Source organism: Lynx canadensis, chromosome B3, assembly GCF_007474595.2.
Source record: "Lynx canadensis isolate LIC74 chromosome B3, mLynCan4.pri.v2, whole genome shotgun sequence".
In the NCBI taxonomy this organism is placed as follows: Eukaryota; Metazoa; Chordata; class Mammalia; order Carnivora; family Felidae; genus Lynx; species Lynx canadensis.
The window spans coordinates 28,664,796-28,691,956 of NC_044308.2; the positions used below are offsets into that span (position 1 = coordinate 28,664,796).

Consider the following 27,161-nt stretch of genomic DNA (forward strand, 5'->3'; position numbering starts at 1 on the left):
TTATATGCATACCACCAATACATATAGTTTTATTTACATTTATAAACCTACTGTTTGTGATGTGAAGAGTTGAGGTAAGCTAGCCTAGAACATCTAAACAAGCCAGTATCCTGCCTACAATGCTCATCAGAACACAGAAGAGTTGCACAGCACCCCATTCAGGTCTCACAAATATAAGTGTCCCTATCTTTCCTCACTGCTTATTTTCTTTCATAGAATGAGAATACCACCACCTGCCTCACAACAGGAGTTAAGATTTATATGAGATAACATGAAATGTCAGCCACAGTGCCTGGCATGTATAGGCATCTGATATTCATGATTATTTCATTACACTGCTTTCTTTGCATTTGAAGAGCTATACTTTCAGAACTAGAGCATTATTCCAATAGAGGGATACACAGTTACAATGTAAATGCACGGTAGGATTTCAGGCTGTGAATTTACTTAACAAACAAACATTCACAGGGTAGTTGATAAACGATTTGAATAAGGTCAAGGGGAGTTTCTTGGTGAAACTTTACAGATGAATGTGGTCCCAGACATTATCATTACAAATATAACAAAGAACAACAATGTGCAAAACCATTAAAATACATTTTACTCAATTATAAAATATAGGAACACATCTCAATCTCTTGATAACTCAAGTGATAATTTTGAGCATATCACAATGCAACATCTGATAGCATCACTTAATAGTGGCATTTCTTTCGGTCTGCCTTTTTAATGTGATATATTATGTAACAGTATTTACCATTTGAATTATTTTTTGAGAGAGAGAGAGAGAAAGCATGAACAGGGGAGGAGCAGGATAGGGAGAGAATCTTAAGCAGGCTCCACCCTCAGTGCAGAGCCTGACACGGCTCGATCTCACAACTGTGAGATCGTGACCTATGCCAAAAATCAAGATTCCCATGCTCAAATGACTGAGCCACCCAGGCACCCATAAATTATTTTTAAGTGTGCAGCTCAGTGGCATTTAGTACCTCCACACTGTTGTGCAACCATTACCACCATCCATCTCTAGAACATTGTCATCAACCCCTACTGAATCTGTACTCATTAAGTAGTAACTCCCATTCTATTCTCAGCCCTTGGTACTACCATTCTATTTTCTGTCTCTATAAATTAGATTATTCTAGATATCTAAATGGAATCATACAGTACTTATCTTTTGTGTCTGCCTTATTTCATTTACCATAATGTCTTTTTCTTTTCAAATTTTTATTTAAATTCTTCATAGTTAACATATAGTGCAATATTGGTTTCAGGAATAAAATTCAGTGATTCATCACTTACATACAACACCCAGTGCCCATCATAATACTCATGAGTAATACACAAGTGCCCTTCATAATACTCATCACACATCTAGCCCATCTCCCATCCACTTCCCTCCATCAACCCTCAGTTTGTTTTCTATCTTTAAGTCTCTTATGGTTTCCCTCTTTTTTCTCCTCATATGTTCATCTGTTTTGTTTCTTAAATTCCAAACATGAGTGAAATCATATGGTATGTGTCTTTCTCTGACTTATTTCACTTAGCATAATACACTCTAATTCTATTCATCTCATTGCAAATGGCAAGATTTCATTTTTTATGGCTGAGTAATATTCCATTGTATATATACCACGTCTTCTTTATCCATGCATCGTTTGGGCTCTCTCCATAGTCTGGCTACTGTTGATAATGCTGCTATACACATCAGCATGCATATACCTCTTAAAATCTGTATTTTTTATTATTTTAGAGAGAGAGTGCATGAGTGGGGTAGAGGGGCAGAGAAGAAGAGAAAGAATCTTAAGCAAGCTCCATGTTCAGTCTGGAACCCATCATGAGGCTCAATCCTATGACTCTAGGATCCTGACCTGAGCCAAAATCAAGAGTCAGACGCTCAACCAACTGAGCCACCCAGGTGCCCTCGAATCTATATTTTTGTATCCTTTGGGTAAATACCTAGTAGTGCGATTGCTGGATCATATGGTAGTTCTATTTTTAACTTTTTGAGGAACCTCCATACTATTCCCCAGAGTAGCTATACCAGTTTGCATTCCTATGAACAGTGCAAGAGGGTTCCCCTTTCTCCACATCCTCACCAACACGTTTTGCTTCTTGTGTTGTTAATTGTAGCCATTCTGACACTGAGGTGGTATCTCATAGTGATTTTGTTTTGTATTTCCCTGATGATGAGTGATGTTGAACATCTTTTCATGTGTCTGTTAGCCATCTGGATGTCTTCTTTGTAAAAGTGTCTATTCGCATCTTCTGCCCATTTCTTAACTGGGTTATATGTTTTTTGGGTGTTGAGATTGATAAGTTCTTTATAAATTTTAGATACTAACCCTTTATCAGATATGTTGCTTAAAAATATTTTCTCCCATTCCATACACTGTCTTTTAGTTTTGTTGATGATTTCCTTTGCTGTGCAGATTTGTTTCTTGATGGAAGTCCCAGTAGGTCACTTTTGCTTTCGTTTCCTTAGCCTCTGGCAACATGTCTATAAGAAGCTGCTCAGGCCAAGGTCACAGAGGTTGCTGCCTATGTTCTCCTCTAGGATTTTGATGTTTTCCTGTTTCCTGTCTCACATTTAGGTCTTTTTCATCCATTTTGAATTTATTTTTTGTGTATGGTGTTAAGAAAGTGGTCCAGTTTCATTCTGCATGTCACCATCCAGTTTTCCCAACACCGTTTATTGGAGAGACTGTCTTTTTTCCATTGGATATTTTTTCCTGCTTTGTCGAAGATGAGTTGACCATATAGTTCTGGGCCCATTTCTGGGTTTTCTATTCTGTTCTATTGATCTTTGTGTCTGTTTTGTGCCAGTGCCATACTGTCTTGATGACTACAGCTTTGTAATATAGCTTGAAGTCAGGAATCATGATGCCTCCAGTTGTGTTTTTCTTTTTCAGGATTGCTTTCGCTATTCAGGGTCTTTGTGGTCTGCTACAAGTTTTAAGATTGTTTGTTCCAGCTCTGTGAAAAATGCTAGTGGTTTTTGATGGGGAATGCATTAAATGTGTAGATTGCTTTGGGTAGTATAGACATTTAAACAATGTTTATTCTTCCAATTCTAGATATCTAGAGCATGGAATGCCTTTCCATTTCCTTGTGTGCTCTTCAATTTCTTTCATAAGTCTTCTATAGTTTTCAGAATACAGAAATTTTAACTCTTTAGTTAGGTTTATTCCTTGGTATCTCATGGTTTTTGGTGCAGCTGCAAATGGGATCAATTCCTTGCTTTCTTTTTCTGCTGCTTCCTTACTTGTATACAGAAATGCCACAGATTTCTGCACATTGACTTCATATTCTGTGACTTTGCTGAATTCATGTATTCTAGAAATTTTTTGGTGGAGCTTTTGGGTTTCCTACCTATATAAAGGATCATGTTGTCTGCAAATAGTGAAAGTTGACTCTTCTTCCTTGCTGATGCCTTTACTTATTTCTCTTGTCTGATTGCTGAGGCTAAGACTTCCAGTAGTATGGTAAATAATAGTGGTAAGAGTGGACATCCTTGCCTTGTCCTGACCATGGGGGAAAAGCTCTCAGTTTTCCTCACTGAGAATGAAGTTAGCTGTGGATCTTTCAATCACTTACCATAAAGTCCTTGCTTTCAATTGTTTGGTGTATATATCCATAAGTGGAATTGGTGGATCACAAGGTAATTCTATGTTCAGGTTTTTGAGGTGCAGAAATACTGTTTTCTAGTGTGGCCGCACCATTTTACATTTCAACAACAACCCATCAAAGTTCCAGTTTCTCCACATCCTTGCTAACACTTGTTTTCTGTTTTGTGTGGGTTTTTTTGTTGTTTATTTGTTTTTATGTTTGTAATAGCCATCCTAATGGGTGTGGAGTGGTACCCCCTGGTTTTTGATTAGCATTTCCCCAATCATTAGTGATATATTTTTTAAATGTTTATTTATTTTTGAGAGAGAGAGAGAGCACAAGTAGAAAGGGGCAGAGAGAGAGGGAGGGGGGAAACAAAGAATCCAAAGCAGGCTCCAGACTCTGAGCTGTCAGCGCAGAGTCCGATGCAAGGCTCGAAACTGTGAGATCATGACTTTAGCCTAAGTCAGACACTTAACTGACTGAGCCACCCAGCCACCCCTCCAAAGATTAATGATATTGAGAATCTTTTCATGTGGTTTTTGGCCATGTGTATATCTTTGGAGAAATGTCTATTCAAGTCCTTTGCCCATTTTTGAATTATGTTGATTTGTTGTTGAGTTTTAGGAATTCTAGCTTATGTGTTCTGATACCAATCCCTTATCAGATATGTGATTTATAAACATTTTCTCCAATTTTCTGGTTTGCAGTTTTACTTTGTTGATAACATATTTTGATGCATAAAAGTTTGTAATGTTAATAAAGTCCAATTTATCTAATTTTTCTTTTGTTGCCTGTGATTTTTATGTCATATCTAAGAAATCATTGTCAAATCCATTTTCATGAAGTCTTTCCCCTATGATTGCTTCTCAGATTGCTTCTAAGCTTTTTTAGCTCTTATGTTAGATCTTTTCCCAAGTAAGAGTCCAACTTCATTCATCCCTTTGCACGTGGACATCCAGCACTGTTTGTTGAAAGGCTGACTGGCTTTCTTTAAAACAACTTTACTGAGGTATAATTTACATCTTATAAATTCACCTTTTCAAAGTATACAATTCAACAAAGTTTAGTAATTTAGAGTTGTGCAACCATCACCACAATCCACTTGCAGATAATAATACCGTCACCCTCAAAAGATCTCATTGCGCATTTGCAATCACACCCCATTCCAACCTGGAACCCTGGGAAACCACTTGCATAGTAACTTCAAGGTTCATCCATGTTGTAGCATCTATTTTACTATAAATGTAAGCTTACCAATGTATGGTCTTTTGCATGCGGTATCAGTAAAACGGAGATTTATCCATGTTATACCATGTATCAGTAGTTTGTTCCTTTTAATAGCTGAACAGTATTTCACTTCATAAATATACTATATTTTATTTATCTACTAACTGGTTGATGAGTATTTGGATTATTTTCACTTTTTGGTTATTATGAAAAATGCCACTATGAAAATCATATTCAAGTCTTTTCTTTGTATGGATATACGTTTTCATTTATTTTGGGTAGTTATCTAGGGAAGGGATTGCTGGGTGATACAATAAATGTATCTGTGCACACTGCCAAATTGTTTTTCAAAGTGTCTATACCATTTTTAATTCTCATCAGCTATGTATTCCAGTTTCCCACATCCTTACCACTAGTTGTTAACACTTTGATGATAGCAGTGTTAATAATAATTTCTATCTCCCAGGGCACCTGGGCAGCTCAGTCAGTTAAGCGTCGGACTTCGGCTCAGGTCACGATCTCCCGTTTTGTGGGTTCAAGCCTTGTGTCTGACTCTGTGCTGACAGCTCAGAGCCTAGAGTCTGCTTCAGATTCTGTGTCTCCCTTTCTCTCTGCCCCTCCCCCACTTGCACTCTGTCTGTCTCTCAAAAATATACATAAAAAATTTCTATGTCCCGGGGCGCCTGGGTGGCGTAGTCGGTTAAGCGTCTGACTTCAGCCAGGTCACGATCTCGCGGTCCGTGAGTTCGAGCCCCGCGTCAGGCTCTGGGCGGATGGCTCGGAGCCTGGAGCCTGTTTCCGATTCTGTGTCTCCCTCTCTCTCTGCCCCTCCCCTGCTCGTGCTCTGTCTCTCTCTGTCCCAAAAATAAATAAACGTTGAAAAAAAAAATTTCTATGTCCCTTATGACTAATGATGTCAAGTATCTTTTTGTGTGATTATTAGCTATTTGTATATTTTCTTTGATAAAATGCTTATTCGAATATATTGCCCAAATTTTTTTCTTTTTTGAGGGGGAGAAAGGGAAAGATGAGGAGAGGGAGGGAGAGAGACAGAGAGAGAGAGAAAGAGAGAGAGAGATTGGGCAAAGAGGGAAGACAGAGAATCTTAAGAAGTCTGCACACTCAGTGCAGAGCCAACACGGGGCTCCATCGCACAACCCTGTGATCATGAACTGAGCCAAAAACAAGAGTCGGGCGTTCAGCCTGAACCACACAGGCACCCCATATTTTGCCCAAATCTTAATGGGGTTGAAAGAATTCTCATTGAGTTGACAGAATTCCTTATTCCTCTGACTACAGGTCATTTATTAGATATATGATTTGCAAATATTTTCTCCAAGATAGGGGCTTGTCTTTTTATATTTATGATGGTATATTTTAAAAATTTTGTTTAATGTTTATTTATTTTTGAGAGAGAAAGAGAGCACAAGTGGGGGAGGGCAGAGAGGGAGACACAGAATCCAAAGCAGGCTCTAGGCTCTGACCTGTCAAGCACAGGGTGGAACGTGGGACCCAAACCCATGAACTGTGAGATCATGACCTGAGCCAAAGTCAGACCCTTAAATGAGCCACTCAGGCACTCCTATAATGGTGTCTTTTTAAGCACTAAATGAAGTCCAGTTTATGGTCCAATGATGAAGTCCAATTTTTTTTTTATCAGTTGTGCTTTTCTCTTTTTTTCTTTTTTTTTTTTTTTTAAGGACAGAGGTGTGCTTTTTTTTTCAATATATGAAATTTATTGTCAAATTGGTTTCTGTACAACACCCAGTGCTCATCCCAAAAGATGCCCTCTTCAAGATCCATCACCCACCAGCCCTTCCCTCCCACCCCCCATCAACCCTCAGTTTGTTCTCAGTTTTTAACAGTCTCTTATGCTTTGGCTCTCTCCCACTCTAACCTCTTTTTTTTTTTCTTCCCCTCCCCCATGGGTTTCTGTTAAGTTTCTCAGGATCCACATAAGAGTGAAAACATATGGTATCTGTCTTTCTCTGTATGGCTTATTTCACTTAGCATAACACTCTCCAGTTCCATCCACGTTGCTACAAAGGGCCATGTTTCATTCTTTCTCATTGCCACGTAGTACTCCATTGTGTATATAAACCACAATTTCTTCATTCATCAGTCGATGGACATTTAGGCTCTTTCCACAATTTGGCTACTGTTGAGAGTGCTGCTATAAACATTGGGGTACAAGTGCCCCTATGCATCAGTACTCCTGTATGCCTTGGGTAAATTCCTAGCAGTGCTACTGCTGGGTCATAGGGTAGGTCTATTTTTAATTTTCTGAGGAAGCTCCACACTGTTTTCCAGAGTGGCTGTACCAATTTGCATTCCCACCAACAGTGCAAGAGGATTCCCGTCTCTCCACATCCTCGCCAGCATCTATAGTCTCCTGATTTGTTCATTTTAGCCATTCTGACTGGTGTGAGGTGGTATCTCAGTGTGGTTTTGATTTGTATTTCCCTGATGAGGAGCAACGTTGAGCATATTTTCATGTGCCTGTTGGCCATCTGGATGTCTTCTTTAGAGAAGTGTCTATTCGTGTTTTCTGCCCATTTCTTCACTGGGTTATTTGTTTTTTGGGTGTGGAGTTTGGTGAGCTCTTTATAGATTTTGGATACTAGCCCTTCGTCTGATATGTCATTTGCAAATATCTTTTCCCATTCCGTTGGTTGCCTTTTAGTTTTGTTGATTGTTTCCTTTGCTGTGCAGAAGCTTTTTATCTTCATGAGATCCCAATAGTTCATTTTTGCTTTTAATTCCCTTGCCTTTGGGGATGTGTCAGGTAAGAAATTGCTGCGGCTGAGGTCAGAGAGGTCTTTTCCTGCTTTCTCCTCTAGGGTTTTGATGGTTTCCTGTCTCACATTCAGGTCCTTTATCCATTTTGAGTTTATTTTTGTGAATGGTGTGAGGAAGTAGTGTAGTGTCAACCTTCTGCATGTTGTCCAGTACTCCCAGCACCATTTGTTAAAGAGACTGTCTTTTTTCCATAGGATATTCTTTCCTGCTTTGTCAAAGATGAGTTGGCCATACGTTTGTGGGTCTAGTTCTGGGGTTTCTATTCTATTCCATTGGTCTATGTGTCTGTTTTTGTGCCAGTACCATGCTGTCTTTATGATTACAGCTTTGTAGTAGAGTGTAGTTGAATCAGTTATCAAAAATCTCCCAACAAATAACAGTCCAGGACCAGATGGCTTCCCAGGGGAGTTCTACCAGACGTTTAAAGCAGAGATAATACCTATCCTTCTCAAGCTATTCCAAAAAATAGAAAGGGAAGGAAAACTTCCAGACTCATTCTATGAAGCCAGTATTACTTCGATTCCTAAACCAGACAGAGACCCAGTAGAAAAAGAGAACTAGAGGCCAATATCCCTGATGAATATGGATGCAAAAATTCTCAATAAGATACTAGCAAATCGAATTCAACAGCATATAAAAAGAATTATTCACCATGATCAAGTGGGATTCATTCCTGGGATGCAGGGCTGGTTCAACATTTGCAAATCAATCAATGTGATACATCACATTAATAAAAGAAAAGAACCATACGATCCTGTCAATCGATGCAGAAAAAGCATTTGACAAAATTCAGCAAACTTTCTTTAATAAAAACTCTTGAGAAAGTCAGGATAGAAGGAACATACTTAAACATCATAAAAGCCATTTATGAAAAGCCCACAGCTAATATCATCCTCAATGGGGAAAAACTGAGAGCTTTCCTCCTGAGATCAGGAACACGACAGGGATGTCCACTCTCACCGCTGCTGTTTAACATAGTGTTAGAAGTGCTAGCATCAGCAATCAGACAACAAAAGGAAATCAAAGGCATCAGCGTTGGCAAAGATGAAGTCAAGCTTTCACTTTTTGCAGATGACATGCTATTATACATGGAAAACCCGACAGACTCCACCAAAAGTCTGCTAGAACTGATACATGAATTCAGCAAAGTTGCAAGATACAAAATCAATGTACAGAAATCAGTTGCATTCTTATACACTAATAATGAAGCAACAGAAAGACAAATAAAGAAACTGATCCCATTCACAATTGCACCAAGAATCATAAAATACCTAGGCATAAACCTGACCAAAGATGTAAAAGATCTGTATACTGAAAACTATAGGAAGCTTATGAAGGAAATTGAAGAAGATATAAAGAAATGGAAAAACATTCTGTGCTCACGGGTTGGAAGAATAAATATTGTTAAAATATCAATACTATGCAAAGCTATCTACACATTCAATGCAATCCCAATCAAAATTGCACCAGCATTCTTCTCGAAGCTAGAACAAGCAATCGTAAAATTCATATGGAACCACAAAAGGCCCCGAATAGCCAAAGTAATTTTGAAGAAGACCAAAGTGGGAGGCATCACAATCCCAGACTTTTCCCTCTACTCAGTTGTGCTTTTCTTACATACCTAAAAATTTTTGCTTCATCTAACATCACAAATACTTCCTAGGTTTTCTTCTAAGAATTTTCTTCTAAGCTTTTTTTTTAGAGTTTTATAGTTTTAGCTCTTACATTTACAACCAATTTGAGTTATTTTTTATGTATCATAAAGATCTAAATTCATCTTTTTACATGTGGATATCCAACTGTCCCAGCATAATTTTTTGAAAAGATTTCCTTTCCATTCTGAATTGCCTTGGCTCCTTTGTTGAAAATCAATTGAGTCTATTTCTAGATCCATTTGTTTATCTTGACGCCAATAGCACTGTGTCTTGATTACTTACTGTAGCTTTGTAGTAAGATGTGAAATCAGACACTATGAAGCATCCTCACTTTTGTTTTTCAAAACTGCTTTTGCTTGTCTGGTTCCTTCAAATTTCCATAGGAATTTTAGAATTAGCTTGTTAATTCCTACAAACACTCGCTAGGATTTTGATTGGCATAACATTGCATCTTTAGATCGATTTAAGAACTGACATCTTAACTATATTGAGTTTTACAAACCCACGAATATGGTTTATCACTCCATTTATTTTGCTCTTTGTTTCATTTTTATCAGCAATAGTTTTAGTTTTCAGTATATAGGCCTTTCTCATCTTTTGTCAAACATTTTTTCTGTCCCCTCCTGTCTCGTGTCTGTCTTGTTCAGAGACTCCAATTAACCCTATATTATGCCACCTGAAGTTGTTGCATAGCATCACATAATGTTCTTTTCATTAAAAAATGTAATAATTTCTATTACTGTATATTCAAATTCATCAATCTTTTCTTATATAGTGTATGATCTGATGTTAATACCATTCACTGTTTTTCATCTCATATACTAATTTTCATCTCTGGAAGTTCAACTTGATTTTTTTAAATATATATCTTCCATATTCCTACTTAACTTTTGAATACATGGGATACGTTTATAATAACTGTTTAATGTGTTTGCCTGCTAACTCTAAGATTTGTAGTAGTTCTGGATCAGTTTCAACTTCTTAATTTTTCTTACTTTGAACACATTTCCTGCTTCTTTGCAGTTTGCAAATTTTCTTTTTAACCTATCTTTGACTGTATTAAATTTACTTTTAATAAAAATTTAATATATTTAAAGTATACAGCACATTTTAATATAAATATGTAGGAAAATGATTACTAAAGTCAAGCTAATTAACATATCCATCTCACATAGTTATCATTCTATTTCTTTTTGGTGAGATCACCTGAAATCTATATCTTAGCAAATTTCCAATATAAAATAGAGTATTATTAACTGCAGTCATCATACTTGTACATTAGGTTTCTCAACTTATTTATCCTACGTAACTGCAACTTTTTACTGATTGACCAGTATCTCCCAACCTCTTCACCCCTGGTAACTACCATTCTTCTACTCTCTTCTCTCTTTTTGTATATTTCACATATATGTGAGATCATGTACTATTTTTCTCTCTGGCTGGCTTATTTTACTTAGCACAATGTTCTCTGAAGTCTATCCAAGATGTCATAAATCCCAGGAACTTCTTTTTAAAGGCTGAATAAGGGCGCCTGGGTGGCTCAGTTGGTTAAGCGTCCGACTTCAGCTCAGGTCACGATCTCGCGGTCCGTGGGTTCGAGCCCCGCGTCGGGCTCTGGGCTGATGGCTTAGAGCCTGGAGCCTGCTTCCGATTCTGTGTCTCCCTCTCTCTCTGCCCCTCCCCCGTTCATGCTCTGTCTCTCTCTGTCTCAAAAATAAATTTAAAAAAAGTTAAAAAAAAATAAAGGCTGAATAATGTTCCATTGTATATATACGCTACCATTCTTCTATTCATCTAGTGGGGGAATAGGTGCTACTTACATAAATGGGTTAGAAAAAAGCTTAGGGTGGAAAGCTGCTCCCACAGGGTGAAAACGCCCAAAGTTAGCTAGTGAGATATTGTAATGGGATCACAAGTAATTTGTTATATGACCTGCAGGAAATTACTTTCCATCTGACACCAATATACTATTGTACTCTGATCACAAACTCCACTTGCACCCCAGACCCTTTGCTTCTTACACATACAAGTTAATGATTACTGTCTGATTGTTTTCTTCACGTTCACCATGTTCACGTGTACAATCGTGTTTTCTTCACATTCACCATATGGGTAAGATCTTGTGAGCTCAATAAATACAGAGACAAACCACCATACCCGGCCCTTGTCTCCTCCCAGACATTAGCCTCTTTTGTATTCAATTCTGCATCTACTCTCTTGCTGGACAAGAGAGAACTCCAGACTCATAGTCTGGGACACATCTGCAAATGGAAACAGGTTTTTTCCATTTCTTAGCTATCGTGAATAATGCTGCAAAAAACATGGGAGCACAACCATCTCTTTTGAGGTATTGATTTCATTTCCCATATACCCAGAAGAATTGCTGGATTACATTATAGTCCTTTTTTTTTAATGTTACTTATTTTTGAGAAAGAGATCATTAACAGGGGAGGGGCAGAAAGAGGGGGATAGAGGATCTGAGGCAGGCTCCATGCTGACAGCAGTGAGCCTGATGTGGAGCTTAAACCCATGAACTGCGAGATCATGACCTGAGCTGAAGTCAGATGCTCAACCGACTGAGCCACCCAGCTGCCCCTACAGTCCCATTTTTCATTTTTTGAGGAATCTCCATAATGTTTTCCATAATGGCTGAGTCAATTTACATTCCTACTAACAGTGTACAAGGGTGCCCTTTTCTCCACATCCTCACCAACATTTATCTTTTATCTTTTTATAAAAGCCACCCTAACAGGTATGAGACAATATTTCATTATGGTTTTGATTTGGATTTCCCTGATGATTAGTAATGTTGAGCACTTTTCATATACCTGTCAGCCATTTGTATGTCTTCTTTAAAAAAAAAAAAAGTCTATTCAGGTTCTTTGCACATTTTTTGGATCACATTTACAAAGGAAAAAAAACTTCTGGATTAAGTCTGTAAAGTTGTGTGTTTTTTTTTGTCTTCTTTGACTCTATATTAAGATGCAATTAGTTCTATGACACTCATTAATGAGAGAGAGGAATCGTACTTAAATTTCTTAAGGTTAAAACAAAACACCTATAATTAATTCATAAGAAATCCTACATTGAGGGGCACTTGGGTGGCTCAGTTGGTTAAGCTGACTCTTGATTTTGGCTCAGGTCAGGACCCAACGGTTAGTGAGTTTGAGCCCCACATGAGGCTCTGTGCTGACAGTGCACAGTCTGCTTGGGATTCTCTCTCTCCCTCTCTTGTGTTCACTCTCTCTCTCTCTCAAAATAAATAAATAGTGCACCTGGGTGGCTAAGTTGGTTGAGCATCCAACCTCAGCTCAGGCCATGATCTTGCAGTTTGTGAGCTTGAGCCCCACATAAGGCTTGCTGCTGTCAGGGCAGAGCCAGCTTCAGTTCCTCTGTCCCCCTCTCTCTCTGTCCCTCCCCCGCTCACTCTCCCTCTCAAAAATAAAAAAACCATTAAAAATAGATAAAAACTTAAAGAAATACATCCTACATTTAAAATCCTATGCATGACTATTTCATAAACATTTATTTTATTATTATTTCTTATTAATACAGTATTTGTTTTCCCTAAGCCAACCACTTTCCCCAGTTGGCCTGGGGAGGTACAGGAAGAAGACTATGCAGGGTAAATGAAACACAGGAAAAAGACCTATCAGAGGCAGAGATGGCTCCTTCATGTGCTAAAGAGGATGAGAAAGGCCACCAGCAGGTAAAATAACCCATGTCTGAGAGGACAAAGCCCAGAATGGTGTAGGAGAAGAGGTGTTGCTTCAGAGAAGGGTTTCTGGCATAACCAATGATGAAACTCCTAAACACAGTCCCATTTCTAACCCCAGAGCCAGCCACCCCCACTGTGGAAGGCTTAGATTCAATGAACTTGGCTGCACTGTATCAATGCCCTATGAAATGATGCTGGCTTGGAAACTGCACCTAGTATAAATGAGGTCAGGTGACATGGGGCTGCCAAGCTGCTGAAGCTTTCATCTGTCAGTGATTGGCTCAACAGCTGAAAAGTGTTCCTGACCAAGAAGAGAGTTGAGACAAACTTTGTGCAGGCATACATTTTTAGGGGAGGAGGGCTGTAGCAGGAAAGCTGCTCCTAGTGCAGAGAAGACAGATATAGACAGTTATTTTAGTATTTCATCTACCTAAAATAATAGGGACAAAAAGCATACACATAAATTTTCCTCAAAAACAAAGAAGAGCTAAAGATGTTGAAGGGCCACATTTTTAAATTGGATTAGTTGAGGGGCTCCTGGGTGGTTCAGTCAGTTAAGCATCTGGCCCTTGATTTCAGCTCAGGTCATGATCTCACCATTTGTGAGTTTGAGCCCCACATGGGGCTCTGTGCTGACAGTGCAGAGCCTGCTTGGGATTCTCTTTCTCCCTCTCTCTCTGCCCCTTCCCAACTTGGGTGCACAAGTGCGTGCTCTCTCTCTCTCTCTCTCTCTCAAAATAAATAAACTTTAAAAAATTGGATTAGTTGATTTTTTGCTATTGAGTTGTACAAGTTTCTTATATATATATACACGTTGGTGCTTCACCCCTTATCTCACCCCTTATCTCAAGTATTTTCTCCTACTCCTTAGGCTATATTCTCGTTTTATTAATTGTTTCTTTGGTTGTGCAGAAACTTTTATATTTGATGAAGTCCCATAGTACTCTATATAGAAAACCCAAAAGACTCCACAAAAAAATTGTTAGAACTGATACATGAATTCAGTAAAGGTGCAGTATACAAAATCGACATGCAGAAATCTGTTGTATTTCTAAACACCAATAATGAAGCAGCAGAAAGAGAAATTAAGGGGGCACCTGGGTGGCTCAGTTGGTTAAGCATCTGACTTCAGCTCAGGCCATGATCTCACAGTTTGTGAGTTCGGGCCCCATGCCAGGCTCTGTGCTGACAGCTCAGAGCCTGGAGCCTGCTTCAGATTCTGTCTCCCTCTTTCTCTGCCCCTCCCCCACTTGCGTTCTGTTTCTCTCTCTCAAAAATAAACATTAAAAAATGTTTTAATTAAAAAAAAGAAAGAGAAATTAAGGGATTATTTACAATTACACCAAGAACAATAAGATACCTAGGAATAAACCTAACCAAAGATCTGAAAGACCTATACTCTGAAAACCATAAAGTACTGATAAAAGAAAATGAAAAGTACACAAAGAAATGGAAAGATTTTCCATACTCATGGATCAGAAGAACAAATACTGTTAAAATGTCTATACTACCCAAAGCAATCTACACATTTAATGTAATCCTTATCAAATTACCAGCAGCATTTTTCACAGATGTAGAACAAACAATTCTAAAATTTGTATGGAACCACAAAGACCATGAATAGCCAAAACAATCCTAAAAAAGAAATGCAAAGCTGGTGGCATCACAATTTTGGACTTCAAGTTTACTACAAAGCTGTACCTGTAGTGTATGTAGTAGCACAAAAAGAGACACAAAGATAAATAGAACAGAATAGAAAGCCCAGAAATGGACCCATAACTATATGGTCAATCTTCGACAAAGCAGAAAAGAATATCCAAAGGAAAAAAGATAGTCTCTTCAACCAAAGTGTTGGGAAAACTGGACAGCATAATGTAAAAGGATGAAACTGGACCATTTTCTTACACCATACACAAAAATGGATTAAAGACCTAAATGTGAGACAGGAAACCATAAAAATCCTAGTGGAGAAAACAAGCAGTAGTAACCTCTTTGACACTGGCCACAGCAACTTTTTTGCAGATGTGTCTCCTGAGGCAAGGGAAACAAAAGCAAAAATAAACTATCGGGACTTGATCAAAATAAAAAACTTATGCACAGTGAAGTAAACAATCAACAAAACTATAAGGCAATCTACTGAATGGGAGAAGATATTAGCAAATGACATATCCCATAAATGGTTAGTGTCCAAAATCTATAAGGAATTGATACATGTCAACACCCATAAAACAAATAATCCAACTGGAAAAGGGCAGAAGACATGAATAGACATTTTTCCAAAGAAGACACACAGATGGCCAATGGACACATGAAAAGATGCTCAACTATCACTCACCATCAGGGAAATACAGATCAAAACCACAGTGAGATACCACCTCACACCAGTCAGAATGGTTAAAATTAACAACACAGAAAAACAGATGTCGGTGAGGATGCAGAGAAAGAGGAACCCTTTTATACTTTGGTGGGAATGCAAACTGGTGCAGCCACTGGAGAACAGTATGGAGGTTCCTCAAAAAGTTAAAAATGTAACTACCCTAACATCCAGCAATTGCACTACTATTTACCCAAAGAATACAAAAACCCTAATTCAAAGGGATACATGCACCCCAATGTTTATTGCAATATTATCTACAATAGCCAAATTATGGAAAGAGCCCAAGTGTCCAAGAACTGAGGAATGGATAAAGAAGAAGTGGTTTTTATACAATGGAATGTTAGCCATAAAAAAGAATGAAATCTTGCCATTTGCAATGATGTGGATGGAGCTAGAACATATTATGCTAATAAGCAAAATAAATCAGTCAGAGAAGAACAATATCATATGATTTCACCCACATGTGGAATTTAAGAAACAAAACAAATGACCGTAAAGAAAAAAAAAACGGAGAGGCAAACCAAGAAACAGAATCTTAACTATAGAGGAACAAAGTTATGGTTACCAGAGGGGAGTTGGGGGGTGGGGGATGGGTGAAATAGGTGATGGGGATTAGGAGTGTACTTGTGATGAGCACCAGGTGTTGTATGTAAGTGTTGAATCACTATATTGTACACCTGAAGCTAATATTACACTGTGTGTTAACTAACTGGAATATGAATATTATAAAAATTCATTGACTGTAAATGCTTGATTTAGTTTTGTGCTCTTGATTCTGTTCCATTGGTCTACACGTGTGTTTTAATTACAATAACTTTGTAATATAATTTGAAGACATGAAATGTAATGCCTCCAACTTGCTTTTTCTTTCTAAAGATTGCTTTGGCTATTCAGGGTCTTTTGTGGTTCCAAATTTTAGGTTGTTTTTTTTTTTCTACTTCTGTGAAAAACACTATTGGAATTTTGATAGCAATTTCATTAAATCTGTATATCACCCTGGGTAGTATAGACATTTTAACAATATTAATTCTTCTAATCCGTGAACATGGGATATCTTTGCATTTTTGTGTCTTTGATTTCTCTTATAAATATTTTATAGTTTTCAATGTATAGATCTTTGGCCTCCTTGCTTAAATTTATTTCTAAGTAATAATTTTGGTGGTATTACAAATAGAATTGTTTTGTTGATTTCCTTCCTTTTCAAATAGATCATTTTTGGTATAATGAATTATAATTTTTCTTACATGTTTTTTTGTATCCTGCAAATTTACTGAAGCCATTTATTAGTTCTAATAGTTTATTAATGGAGTATTTAGGGTTTTCTACATATAAAATCATATCGCTTGCAAACAGATAATTTAATTTATTCCTTTTAGATAGGATGCCATTATTAAAAAAAAAAGTCTGGTTGCTCTTCTAGTACCTCCAGTGTGAAAGTGAACATCCTTGCCTTGTACTGGAAAAGTACAAGAGACAAAACGATCAGTTTTTTCCCACTGATAATGATGTTGGTTGTGGAATTTTCATAAATGGTCTTTATCTATGTTGAGGAAATTTCCTCTATACCTATTTTCTTGAGAATTTTTATCATTAATGGATGTTGAACTTTGTCAACTACTTTTTCTGCATCTAATGTGGTTATTGTGTGGTTTTTATCTTTATTCTGTTAATGTGGTCTTTCACATTGATTTCATATGTTAAACCAACAGGTTGGTAAGTTTTGATTGGATGCAAGGCAGTGAATTGTACCTGTTGGGTATTGGGTTTTTTGTTTGTTTGGTGTGTGTGAGTGTGTGTGTGCATGTGCGTGTGTTTGTTTTTGTTGTTATTGCTGTCTTACTGAGATTTAATCTGGGATGCAGTTATTTGGAAATTTTTAAGGTTTGTCAGGCAGGGCTGGAACAGTGCTTAAATATAGGGCTAATTACTCCCCTCTACTGGGGAAACACTCTGCTCTGTAGTCTCCTTAATGTCCCACGAATAACAATTTTTTGTTTTGTTTTGTTTTTTAACTTTTTGGAACAGACATTTTTCCGAGCCCTGTGTGAGTACTGGACATCTCTAATCCTTTCAAGTAATTCTATACCTAACCTCAAGTATTTCCCTACTACATATGTGCTGATTAATAGTCAGCTGAATACTTGAACTGGAGATCTCTGGAATTTTCTCTATGCAGCTATCTTTTCCAGTACTCTGTTCACTGAATTATAGCCACCTCAACCTTTCTAGACTCTGAATTTCATCTTCTTAACTCAGGGAGTCTACCAAGCTCAGCCTGGGTTCCCCCTTTCTGTGCCACAGCCTGTAAACTATTTCAACGCAATAATCTGAAGCAACCATTGGCTTACTTCTGTTTCCCATCTCTTAGGGATCATGATCCTTTGTTTCCTGATGTCCAATGTCTTGAAAACCTGTGTTTCATGTATTATATCCATTTTTTTTTTTACAGTTTCAAGTAGAAGGTAAATCCAGTCCTAGTACCTGCTACTCCATCTTAGCCAGAAGTAGAAGTCTCAAGAAACTTCTCAAACGTTAATTGGTCTATAAGTTTCCCAAAGTTTTGCCTATCCTTACACAGGTAAATATCCTTTTCTCTATATACCAGCCCACTTCAAATAACAGGTGGCTCAGCCTGTTAAGCTTCCAACTTTGGCTGAGGTAATGATATCACAGTTCATAAGTTCAAGCCCCGCCCCTTGGTACCCTTGTCTCTCTACCCTTTCCCTGCATGCACTCTCTCTCTCTCTCTCTCTCTCAAAAATAAACAAATATTTAAAAAATTACTTCTGGAGAAACTAATCCCTTATATATGTGTAACACATTATAACACATTATAGCTAAAAACATAATTTCACATACTGAGATAACATGGTTTTCTCTGGGGGAAAAAAAATGACCGGTGTCATGCTAATAAGAAATCCATTTTAATGTGAAAAAGAAATCCATCTTAATGTCAAAACTCATAGAAAAGTTTTCTTGAGTCAACCTTTTTGGATAGATCCAAATCTCTACATGTAACAACAACAATCTCATCCAGGGCTTTAAAACGAGCATTTTATTTTGAATTTACTCACTGTGGTGGGCACTGGTACTGCTTGTCTCTACCAGGTTGATATCATACTGGACTGAACTGGCCCTCTGCAGGTGGCCCTTCCTGACAGTAAAGAAGAAACACACAAATAAAAAGCAGGTAAGTGGAAAAGCAGAGGGAAGTTTAAACTTGAAAATTTGGAGGTCTGTTTTCTTCTCCAGAACTACCTGAAACTGACAAGGCTGCCCTAAAACTGTGCCCCATTATTCAACAAATCCACCAAGTCAGGGAGTTCATTATGGGGACTTCAGATGCTGATGATGCACTTAGTTCTTTTCCTTTGAAATTGGAAAGCTATTATTAATGTAATGTTTTTGTAATGTTTTAATGTTTAGTGTAATGTTTTTGCCCTTTTAAAAGAGGTTTTCATTATTAGCCGAGACATTTGTGATATGGGGTGGCTTTACTCACTATTAATGACATTGAAAACCTCATTTTGTGCCTTTTTAAGGTTGTAGTTCATCCATCTTTTAGGTCATCTGGCCAATTAATATGGGTTATAATTGTATTCAGATGATCATGAGAGTTTTTTTTAACTACTTTTAATATTAAACAAGATTTTGAAATGTACACTTGCTCTAATTTTTTTCAGTGTCAGTGCTTAGAGTATATATTAGTGAAAATGAATTCAAAACCATTTTACCACAGCAAAATGAAATGTGTCTTCTAAAAAACCCTGATTCCTCCTCATGAAACATTACTGATTCTAGGCTAGATTTCAGCATTAGTGAGGTATCATTTTTTACCTCATTCAAAGATCACACTAATTAGTTACTAAATTTCAAAAGACCCACATTTAAAGCAATTTCAACCACTAATGGACCCAAAAACTATTTTAGTAAACAGACTTGGTTTCATTCTTGAAAGCACCACTCTGACAAATACATTTCATTTGGTCAATACATATGAGCCCAAATCATAAATGTAGCTTCTATAAGCAATAGCGACTCATTTTCAAATTAATTCTATTCTTGGCATCGTTAAGGCCATGACTCTGCTTATGTTCTCATTCAAAAATGGGAAATACAAAATTTCAAACATATTGCAACCCTATCTGAAAAATTTTCAAGAATGCTATTTTCTTTAAGAATGGTAAGGATGTGGGGTGCCTGGATGGCTGAGTCGGTTAAGCATCCGATTTTGGCTCAGGTCACGATCTCACGTTCTATGGGTTCAAGCTCCGCATCAGGATCTGTGCTGACAGCTTGGAGCCTGGGGCCTGCTTCAGATTCTGTGTGTGTGTCTCTCTCTCTGCCCCTCCCCAGCTTGCTCTCTCTCTGTCTCTATCTCTCTCAAAAGTAAATAAACATTTAAAAAAAGATTTTTCTCTTTTAATATACAAACTAGATAAAATACATTAGTTAATAACTTTATACCAACTTTGTGTTCTTATAATAATGGAATAATTCCAAGATCATAGTTTTTTAATACATTACTGAACTTGGTTTGCTAATTTTTAATCTTTTATATCTAGGTTAAATGAATAAGATTGGCTCATAATTTTCCTTTTTTTTTTTTTTTTTTTTAAGTAGGCTTCATGCCCAGTGCAGAGCCCAATGTGGGGCTTAAATTCACTACCTTGAGATCAAGACCTGAGCTAAGATCAAGAGGCCAATGCTTAATCAACTGAGGCACCCAGGCGTCCCTTGGCTCATAATTTTTTTGTTCATACTGTGATGGTTAATTTTAGGTATCAACCTGGCTGGGCCATGGTGCCCAGATATTTGGTCAAACATTATTCTGGATGTTTCTATAAGAGTGTTTTTTTTCAATTAATTTTTAAACCTATGTATTTTGAGTAAAGCAGATTGCCTTCCATGACGGGGGTGGGCTTCATCTAATCAGTCTAAGGCCTTAAAAAGAACAAAGACTGACCTCTTTTGAGTAAGAAGAAATTGTGTCAGCAGATAGCCTTCAGAGCTGAACTGCAACACTCACTATTCTCTGAGTCTCCTGTCTGCCAGGCCACCATGAAGACTATTGACATGCCAGCCTCCACAACTTAATAAGCCAATTCCTTAAAATAAATCTGTCTCTCTGCACATTCTATTGGTTCTATTTGTATGGAGAATGCTAACACACATACTAGCCATTACAGGTTACACTCTATCTCCCAGAATTCACAAATTGAAGCACTTATTCCTAATGTAACTATGTTTGGAGACAGAGCTTTTAGGGAGGTAATTAAGGTTAAATAGGTTAGAACAGCATGTGGGAATGAGAGATATTGTAGCCATTTTTGGGAAAATACAATCTGATACAATGGGTTTCTATTGAATTTTTTTTATCTGAAGTAAAACATGAGATTGCTTAAATGATATATTTTAGAATAAAATATGTAATTATATGTTTTAAAAGAGCAGTCTCTCTCCAACTTTTAATTACTCTATGGTATAAAGTAATTCAGAAAGGAGGATTTTATGAAATATAATTTTACATATATATAAAACCTTTCCTAGAATATAAACTTCTTAAGCCCTTTTGCATCTCTTTTATTATTACCCGCAGCTCCATTTTCACAAGTATTACAAGAACATAGTATTAAAAGTATTTCACAAGTATTACAGTGTGCACTTAATAAATAGTAGTAATGAGAGTTATAATACCAGATAACTCCTAAACTTATAAATTCTATATTTATTATTTTCATAAAATTCCAGAAAAAGGTGAAGACCAAAACTAATAAATGAAAGTAAACTCCACCACATTTTATTGCTTCATATGAGTAATTTTTCCTTTTGTCTTATGAGTTACAAGTCTTCCCAAATTAACTGCCTCCTTATTTGTCTCTCTCCAAGTTGATTTAAGTCTCTACAACTAGGGAACATGTCTGTCTTGTTCACTATTGTATTCTTTTTTTTTTTAATATAATGTATTGTCAAGTTAGCTAACATACAGTGTATACAGTGTGCTCTTGGCTTTGGAAGTAGATTCCCTACTATTGTATTCTTTATTCTTAGCACAATGCCTAGCACATAGTAGGCACTAAATGAAGAATTAATCCTAGATATTAACCACAGGCCTTAAATTCATATTTACAATGTTGCATAAGTTGTTTCCTTCCTTTCACATTCAAAATGTACTTTAAATAGACCTAGCCCTAATATTTAGGTGCTTTGGCATGATTACTTTAGTGAATGTGGGTCTACCTAATTAGTTTACAGAAATCAATGCTTGATGTCAGTAACAAAGAACAAATAGAGACTATTTAAGATACTTTCAAAATGACTTATTAATTTAATAACAACAACTGTATTAGAGAACTTTAAATAGAAATCACTATCTGTAAAAATATCTAGATCCAAAGGGCATATTAGTTATTTAGTAGAAAAACTACTTTATGCATTACTTTTTTCTTTTCAAAAGTATGTTTCTATTTTGGTTACCTGAAAAGGAAGTAGAGGGCTCCAATGATAAGAGTTCCTAGAAGAATAGTCAATGACACAAAAGCTGCAAACAGGTCACTTTTAGTTTGGATGCTGGAGCTTGGGAGAAAAACCTCTTCACAACGAGCTCCTGTATAATTTTCAGTGCATCTACAGAATAAAATTTTAGGTAAAGAACTGCATTCTCTGTTCCATTAACTAATATAGAAAACAAAAGGTTTTCAGCTGGTATGAAGAGTAAAGAAGACTAATTTTTCAGGTTGTGAATATAAAGTAGGCATGCTTTCCTATAATGTTCACAGAGCTACAGTTATAATAAAACACATTAGCATATGCAATCTAATCTTTCTAATCTTCCTTTTCTGGTTTTCTCAGTGCTTAGAAACTCCAGAGAAATTAAAACATATTAAGTCCTCTTATCTTCTAGATTTTCAATAATGTAATTATCTACACTTAAATTTATCTGAGATTTATTTTGTTACATCCAGTATAGATGCGGGTTTAAATGTACTTTTCTACAATATTGCTAACTGCTGATTCTCACCCTACTTATTAAATAATCATTCCCTTTCCTACTGCTTAATAGGGCCTCTGTTAACATGTCAAATCTATATAAAGAACATTTCTTTCTATTCTTCCATGTTCTACACATCTAATGTTCTACTACACTGCTTCAACATGGTTGCTTTATAATATGTTTTAATATCTGGTAGTTCTATTTCCTATAATTTCCTTTTCTAGAATATTTTTTATATTTTCACTTGCCAACCAAATATTTTATGGCAAATTTTATTTTTTTATGTAGGCTCTATACTGAATGTGGGGCTTAAACTCACAACCCTGAGATCAAGAGTCACATGCTCTACCAACTAAACCAGCCAGGTACTTCTGCCAACCAAATATTTTAAAGGCAATTACTTTCAGCTCCTTAAAACTATACGGCAAAGGACTATAATCTTTCATATTATAAATCAGTTCCTTTTACCCTATTAATATGTTCAAAGAATTATAAAACACAGAGAGTGAGGGGTGCCTGTGTGGCTCAGTCCATTCAGCATCTGACTTCGGCTCAGGTCATGATCTCACTGTTCATGGGTTCAAGCCCTGCATCGGACTCTGTGCTGACAGCTCAGAGCCTGGAGCCTGCTTCAGATTCTGTGTCTCCCTCTCTCTTTGCCCTTCCCCTACTCTCCTCTATCTCTCTTTCAAAAATAAGTAATAAAAACATTTAAAAAATTTTTTAACTTTAAAAAAAACACAGAGATTGATATGGATTAATAAGAATGACACTGTTTGGCACCAAATCAATTTCATTATTTTGTAGTTGCAGTTAAAATAAATAATGGTATACATTGTTTAATAAACCTAAGAAGTTATGGAGTAAATTTCACTTAGCAATAATTCAGTGTAAAAAAATATATGTGTATGAGTGTATGTATGCATGGGCATGTACATGTATAAAAAAGTGTGTATATGTGTACATTATATGTGTGTGTGTGTGTGTGTGTGTGTGTGTGTATTTTTCTTCTTTAAGCTGGTATTACCAAAACTAGAAATGTTGATCTATCTCCTTTCTCCCACCTTAGTGAACTAATTACTAACAAAGTTTTGATAACTAATGTGATACACTAATAATATACATAGATATAAGAAAAGATCAAGATATAGTACAAGATATATCAATCTTACTTAAATGAGATATCTTACTTAAATATGAAAGATGGTTTATTAATCCCAAACCCTACCCACTGTGAGGCGGTAGCATTATTGGTTATAGAGTATCAGTTTGAGCAAAAAAGCAGTCTCAATTCTCTCAAACTACTGTAAAGATGGAGCTGAGACACAGGAAAAAAAGGTAAGGAAATAACATGAGTGGAAAACTGAAGTGGCAATAAAATTATTTGGGGAAAACACAATTATCTAATAAAATAGAAAATACTTTTTTTTCCATAGACTGAGTCAAATAAATAAATGTGAAGAGAAAAAAAATTAATGAAAATAACTTCTTTCTCCTATAACCCCACATCCCACTCCTCAAAGGGGAATAAATAGACACACACACACACACACACACACACACACTACCTGGAATGTCAACATAGCAACTGTCATAAAAACTGATACATATATCATCACAAAATAACCAAAGGAAAGGGGCATTCCACACAGTAAAAAAACAAAAACAAAAACTAGGTTCTAAATTTAGTTGGCCAAAGTATCTCTAAAATGACCAAAAAAAAAAAAAAAAGAGGAAAAACTCCTCTAGCTTCTTTAATTTTTAAAATTAGAATTCTAAATTTAGAATTAGAAGATAAATAACAATTATTTGTGACTTCTGAAGGTTTTTAAGGAAAAGGCTTAGCTACTGAAAGAAAGTTGGTGTCATAGCTTTATTTATTTATTTATTTTTTAATGAAATTTATTGTCAAATTGGTTTCCATACAACACCCAGTGCTCATCCCAAAAGGTGTCCTCCTCAATACCCATCACCCACTCTCCCCTCCCTCCCACCCAGTGTCATAGCTTTAAAATAAGTTTAGAAATAATGTGCAAATGGGGCTCAGTTTCTACTCTAGAAAAGATAATTAGAACCCTAAAGAAATAAATCCAGAAATGAGACAGCATAATTCTTCTTCATAAGTAGGATTTCTTAAAAGCCTATAAATTCATTACTCAAATTTCTTAATGCTGCTCAAGGTTAGGTAAGATTGAACTTGAAGGAAGATGACAAACTAGGTGATGGAACTAACTAAAAATATTTTACCTGGACGATAAAAACTTTGAGTTGAAAGGAGTCAGGGGAATGGTATAATAGACATTGAGCGGTCAGATCAGGTGATAAACAAACAAAAAGGAATATAAAGGAAATCAACACTAGAGTGTTGTTCTGTGGTCTTACAGCAGGGCAAAGCAAACATATACGCTTGTGGGAAAGTAAAAACATGTTGCTATCTTTAAATAAAGCAAGGTCAAGAAAAAAAAATCCTGTTATTTTTTAACTAGTAATATTAGAATTTAGAGAAAGGCAAAGAGAAATTTAAATATTATGTTGAAGAAGTAGGAATGATTAACCTAAAAATTAATTTTAAATTTTTAGATATTTATCATACAAAAAAGTAAACACAGCTTACCAATGAGTGTGTATATGGATTATGATTTTCTTTTTAAGATTTTTTAGTTTTTTAAGTAATCTCTGCACCCAACATAGAGATCAAACTCCTGACCCCAAGATCAAGAGCTGCATGCTCTACCAACTGAGCCAACTGAACCAGCAAGGCACACCTGGATTCCACTTTTAAAGCTCAAGCTCATTTATGAAAATGTTACAACCTCAGTTACAACATAAAAGTGAAATTTCAGGCAGACATTTAACCAATTATTTTATGGGTAAAGAGGGTGAATTAAGAAGATCTAGCCAGACAACTGGTAGTACTAGTTGAAGCAAGACAGAAAGGTAAGGTATTGCACCAGCATTTTACACAGAACTGAGTACACAGAACTAGGTAGCCTTCAGTCTTTATGCAACTATATTGCTAAATTATTTCTGGACCTCATTTCTGCACAGACCACCAAGTAGCAAACAGTTGTGACATCTAGTGTCTACCTAGTGAGGGAGATCATGTACATTCTCCTGGAACTGAAAGATGAAACCTGGAATAGATATAACTCCCAAGCCCCAAATCCGGTCATGATTTGGTTTTCTGGCTGAATACCACCAATAGTCTTTCCCTAAAACCAGAGGCTATGTATGGTACATTGCACATGAAATAAATTCATTAGATTATATAGCACTTAAAGTAAGTTGTTACACATTAGAGACCTTTACCATAATAAAAGAACCAAGTTTTTAATCATGTAAACAAATATAGTGCATTTAGCTTCAAGAAAGAGTATTCAACTATGAGCTAGAAAAAACTAATTTCTTGAACCCACACTTGTGCTTGTTGGCTGTGTGACCTTGTACAAGTCACTCAAACTCTCTTAAGACTCTGTAAAATCAAAATAACAACACCTGCTTTAGCTATTTCATAGGGCTATTGTCAGAATCAAACAATGTCTAAAAGTGCTTTGAATGTTGAAACACACTATACAAATGGAACTGAAATTAGTGACTTTATAAAGACCATGTTTACATCTCATATTGGACTATAGGGAATATAATGCCTAAGAAAAATTATAGCCAGAAAAGGTTAAGAGCATGACAACCAATAAATGCTACTGTTTATTATTAGTAGTAGTAGTAAATATTTCTCAGAAACAAGTTTGTATTATAGAATAGCTCACTAACCAAGTGGAGACTCAATGTCAATATCACTTTACTTGGAATAATCTATTCTGGAAAGCAAAAGTACAATATTGGCACACGCCAAAATTGAATTACATTGACCAATACTCTGTAGCATAATAAAAGTTCAACCTGAAATCCATGAAAGAAATATGAAAGAAATCCATCAAGAAATATGAACTGACAACATGAGCTTGAACCCCTTTAGTAGTCCAGGACATAAAATAATACACAAACACGCCAACATCCTATGAAACTCCTACTGGAATTTTGGAAGCAAGAACTCAATTAGGGAAGACTAATTCATGACCTTTTCCTCTTTTATTAACTAGTGCCATAAAGGTAACTTCATTAAGTATTTACTAGATTCTTAACACTACAGATACTTAGCTAATTAATATTCAATCCTGCAAAAATTTTGTTTAATGTTATATTTATATGATTACTAGCACCACAAAAAACAAATAATTACTACACTTCATATGTGTAAGTATAATCTAACCTTAGTTAAAAGCAAAATCTATTAGACTCTTTCAAGATTGACTATTAACCAGATAATTCATATGCTGAAATGGACTACCAATTAAATCTGAATATAAATGGATAAAACATTGCATAAAGAAGAATTCACATTTGTCATTTTGTAGGGCATTGTTATAGTTTTATTGTGGAAAGTTCTACTTTTTTAGCTTAAACAAATCACTGAAATATTGAAGTATTTTATTTACTAAAACAAGCTAAGGCACAATGAATGAAGGAAACATGTGAACAAATGGTGAGCTTATAAACTGGGAACAGCTGGAATGACTTATGCTCGTAAATCACCGGACACTCAATTCAACCACAGTTCTAAGTGGACAATATTCATGCTGGCATCTTACCTTCCCAGGCTTCAGGTCTCAACAACCTTCTAATGCAGGGAAAATCTCATGCCCCAACTTGGAATAAGACAAAGAAAAGCCAGCATCAGTTCACTTCCTGACAAAAGAAGTTAAGTATTAGAGCTAGGCA

At 36.3% G+C, this 27,161-nt stretch overlaps 1 protein-coding gene and 1 pseudogene across 1 annotated transcript in view; both read right to left on the reverse strand.

Annotated features, from left to right (window-relative positions):
* Positions 1–12,966: 12,966 nt before the first annotated feature.
* On the reverse strand, positions 12,967–13,368 carry LOC115515966 (annotated as a pseudogene).
* A 5,086-nt stretch (positions 13,369–18,454) lies between these two features.
* Positions 18,455–27,161, reverse strand: part of NRG4 (neuregulin 4) — a 52,981-nt gene continuing 44,274 nt past the window's right edge. The window contains exons 5-6 of the mRNA XM_032593502.1: positions 21,866–22,015; positions 18,455–18,542 (exon numbers count right to left, since the gene is read on the reverse strand). Of these exons, the coding sequence (XP_032449393.1) occupies positions 18,455–18,542; positions 21,866–22,015 (238 nt within the window). The remainder of the gene's footprint in view (positions 18,543–21,865; positions 22,016–27,161) is intronic.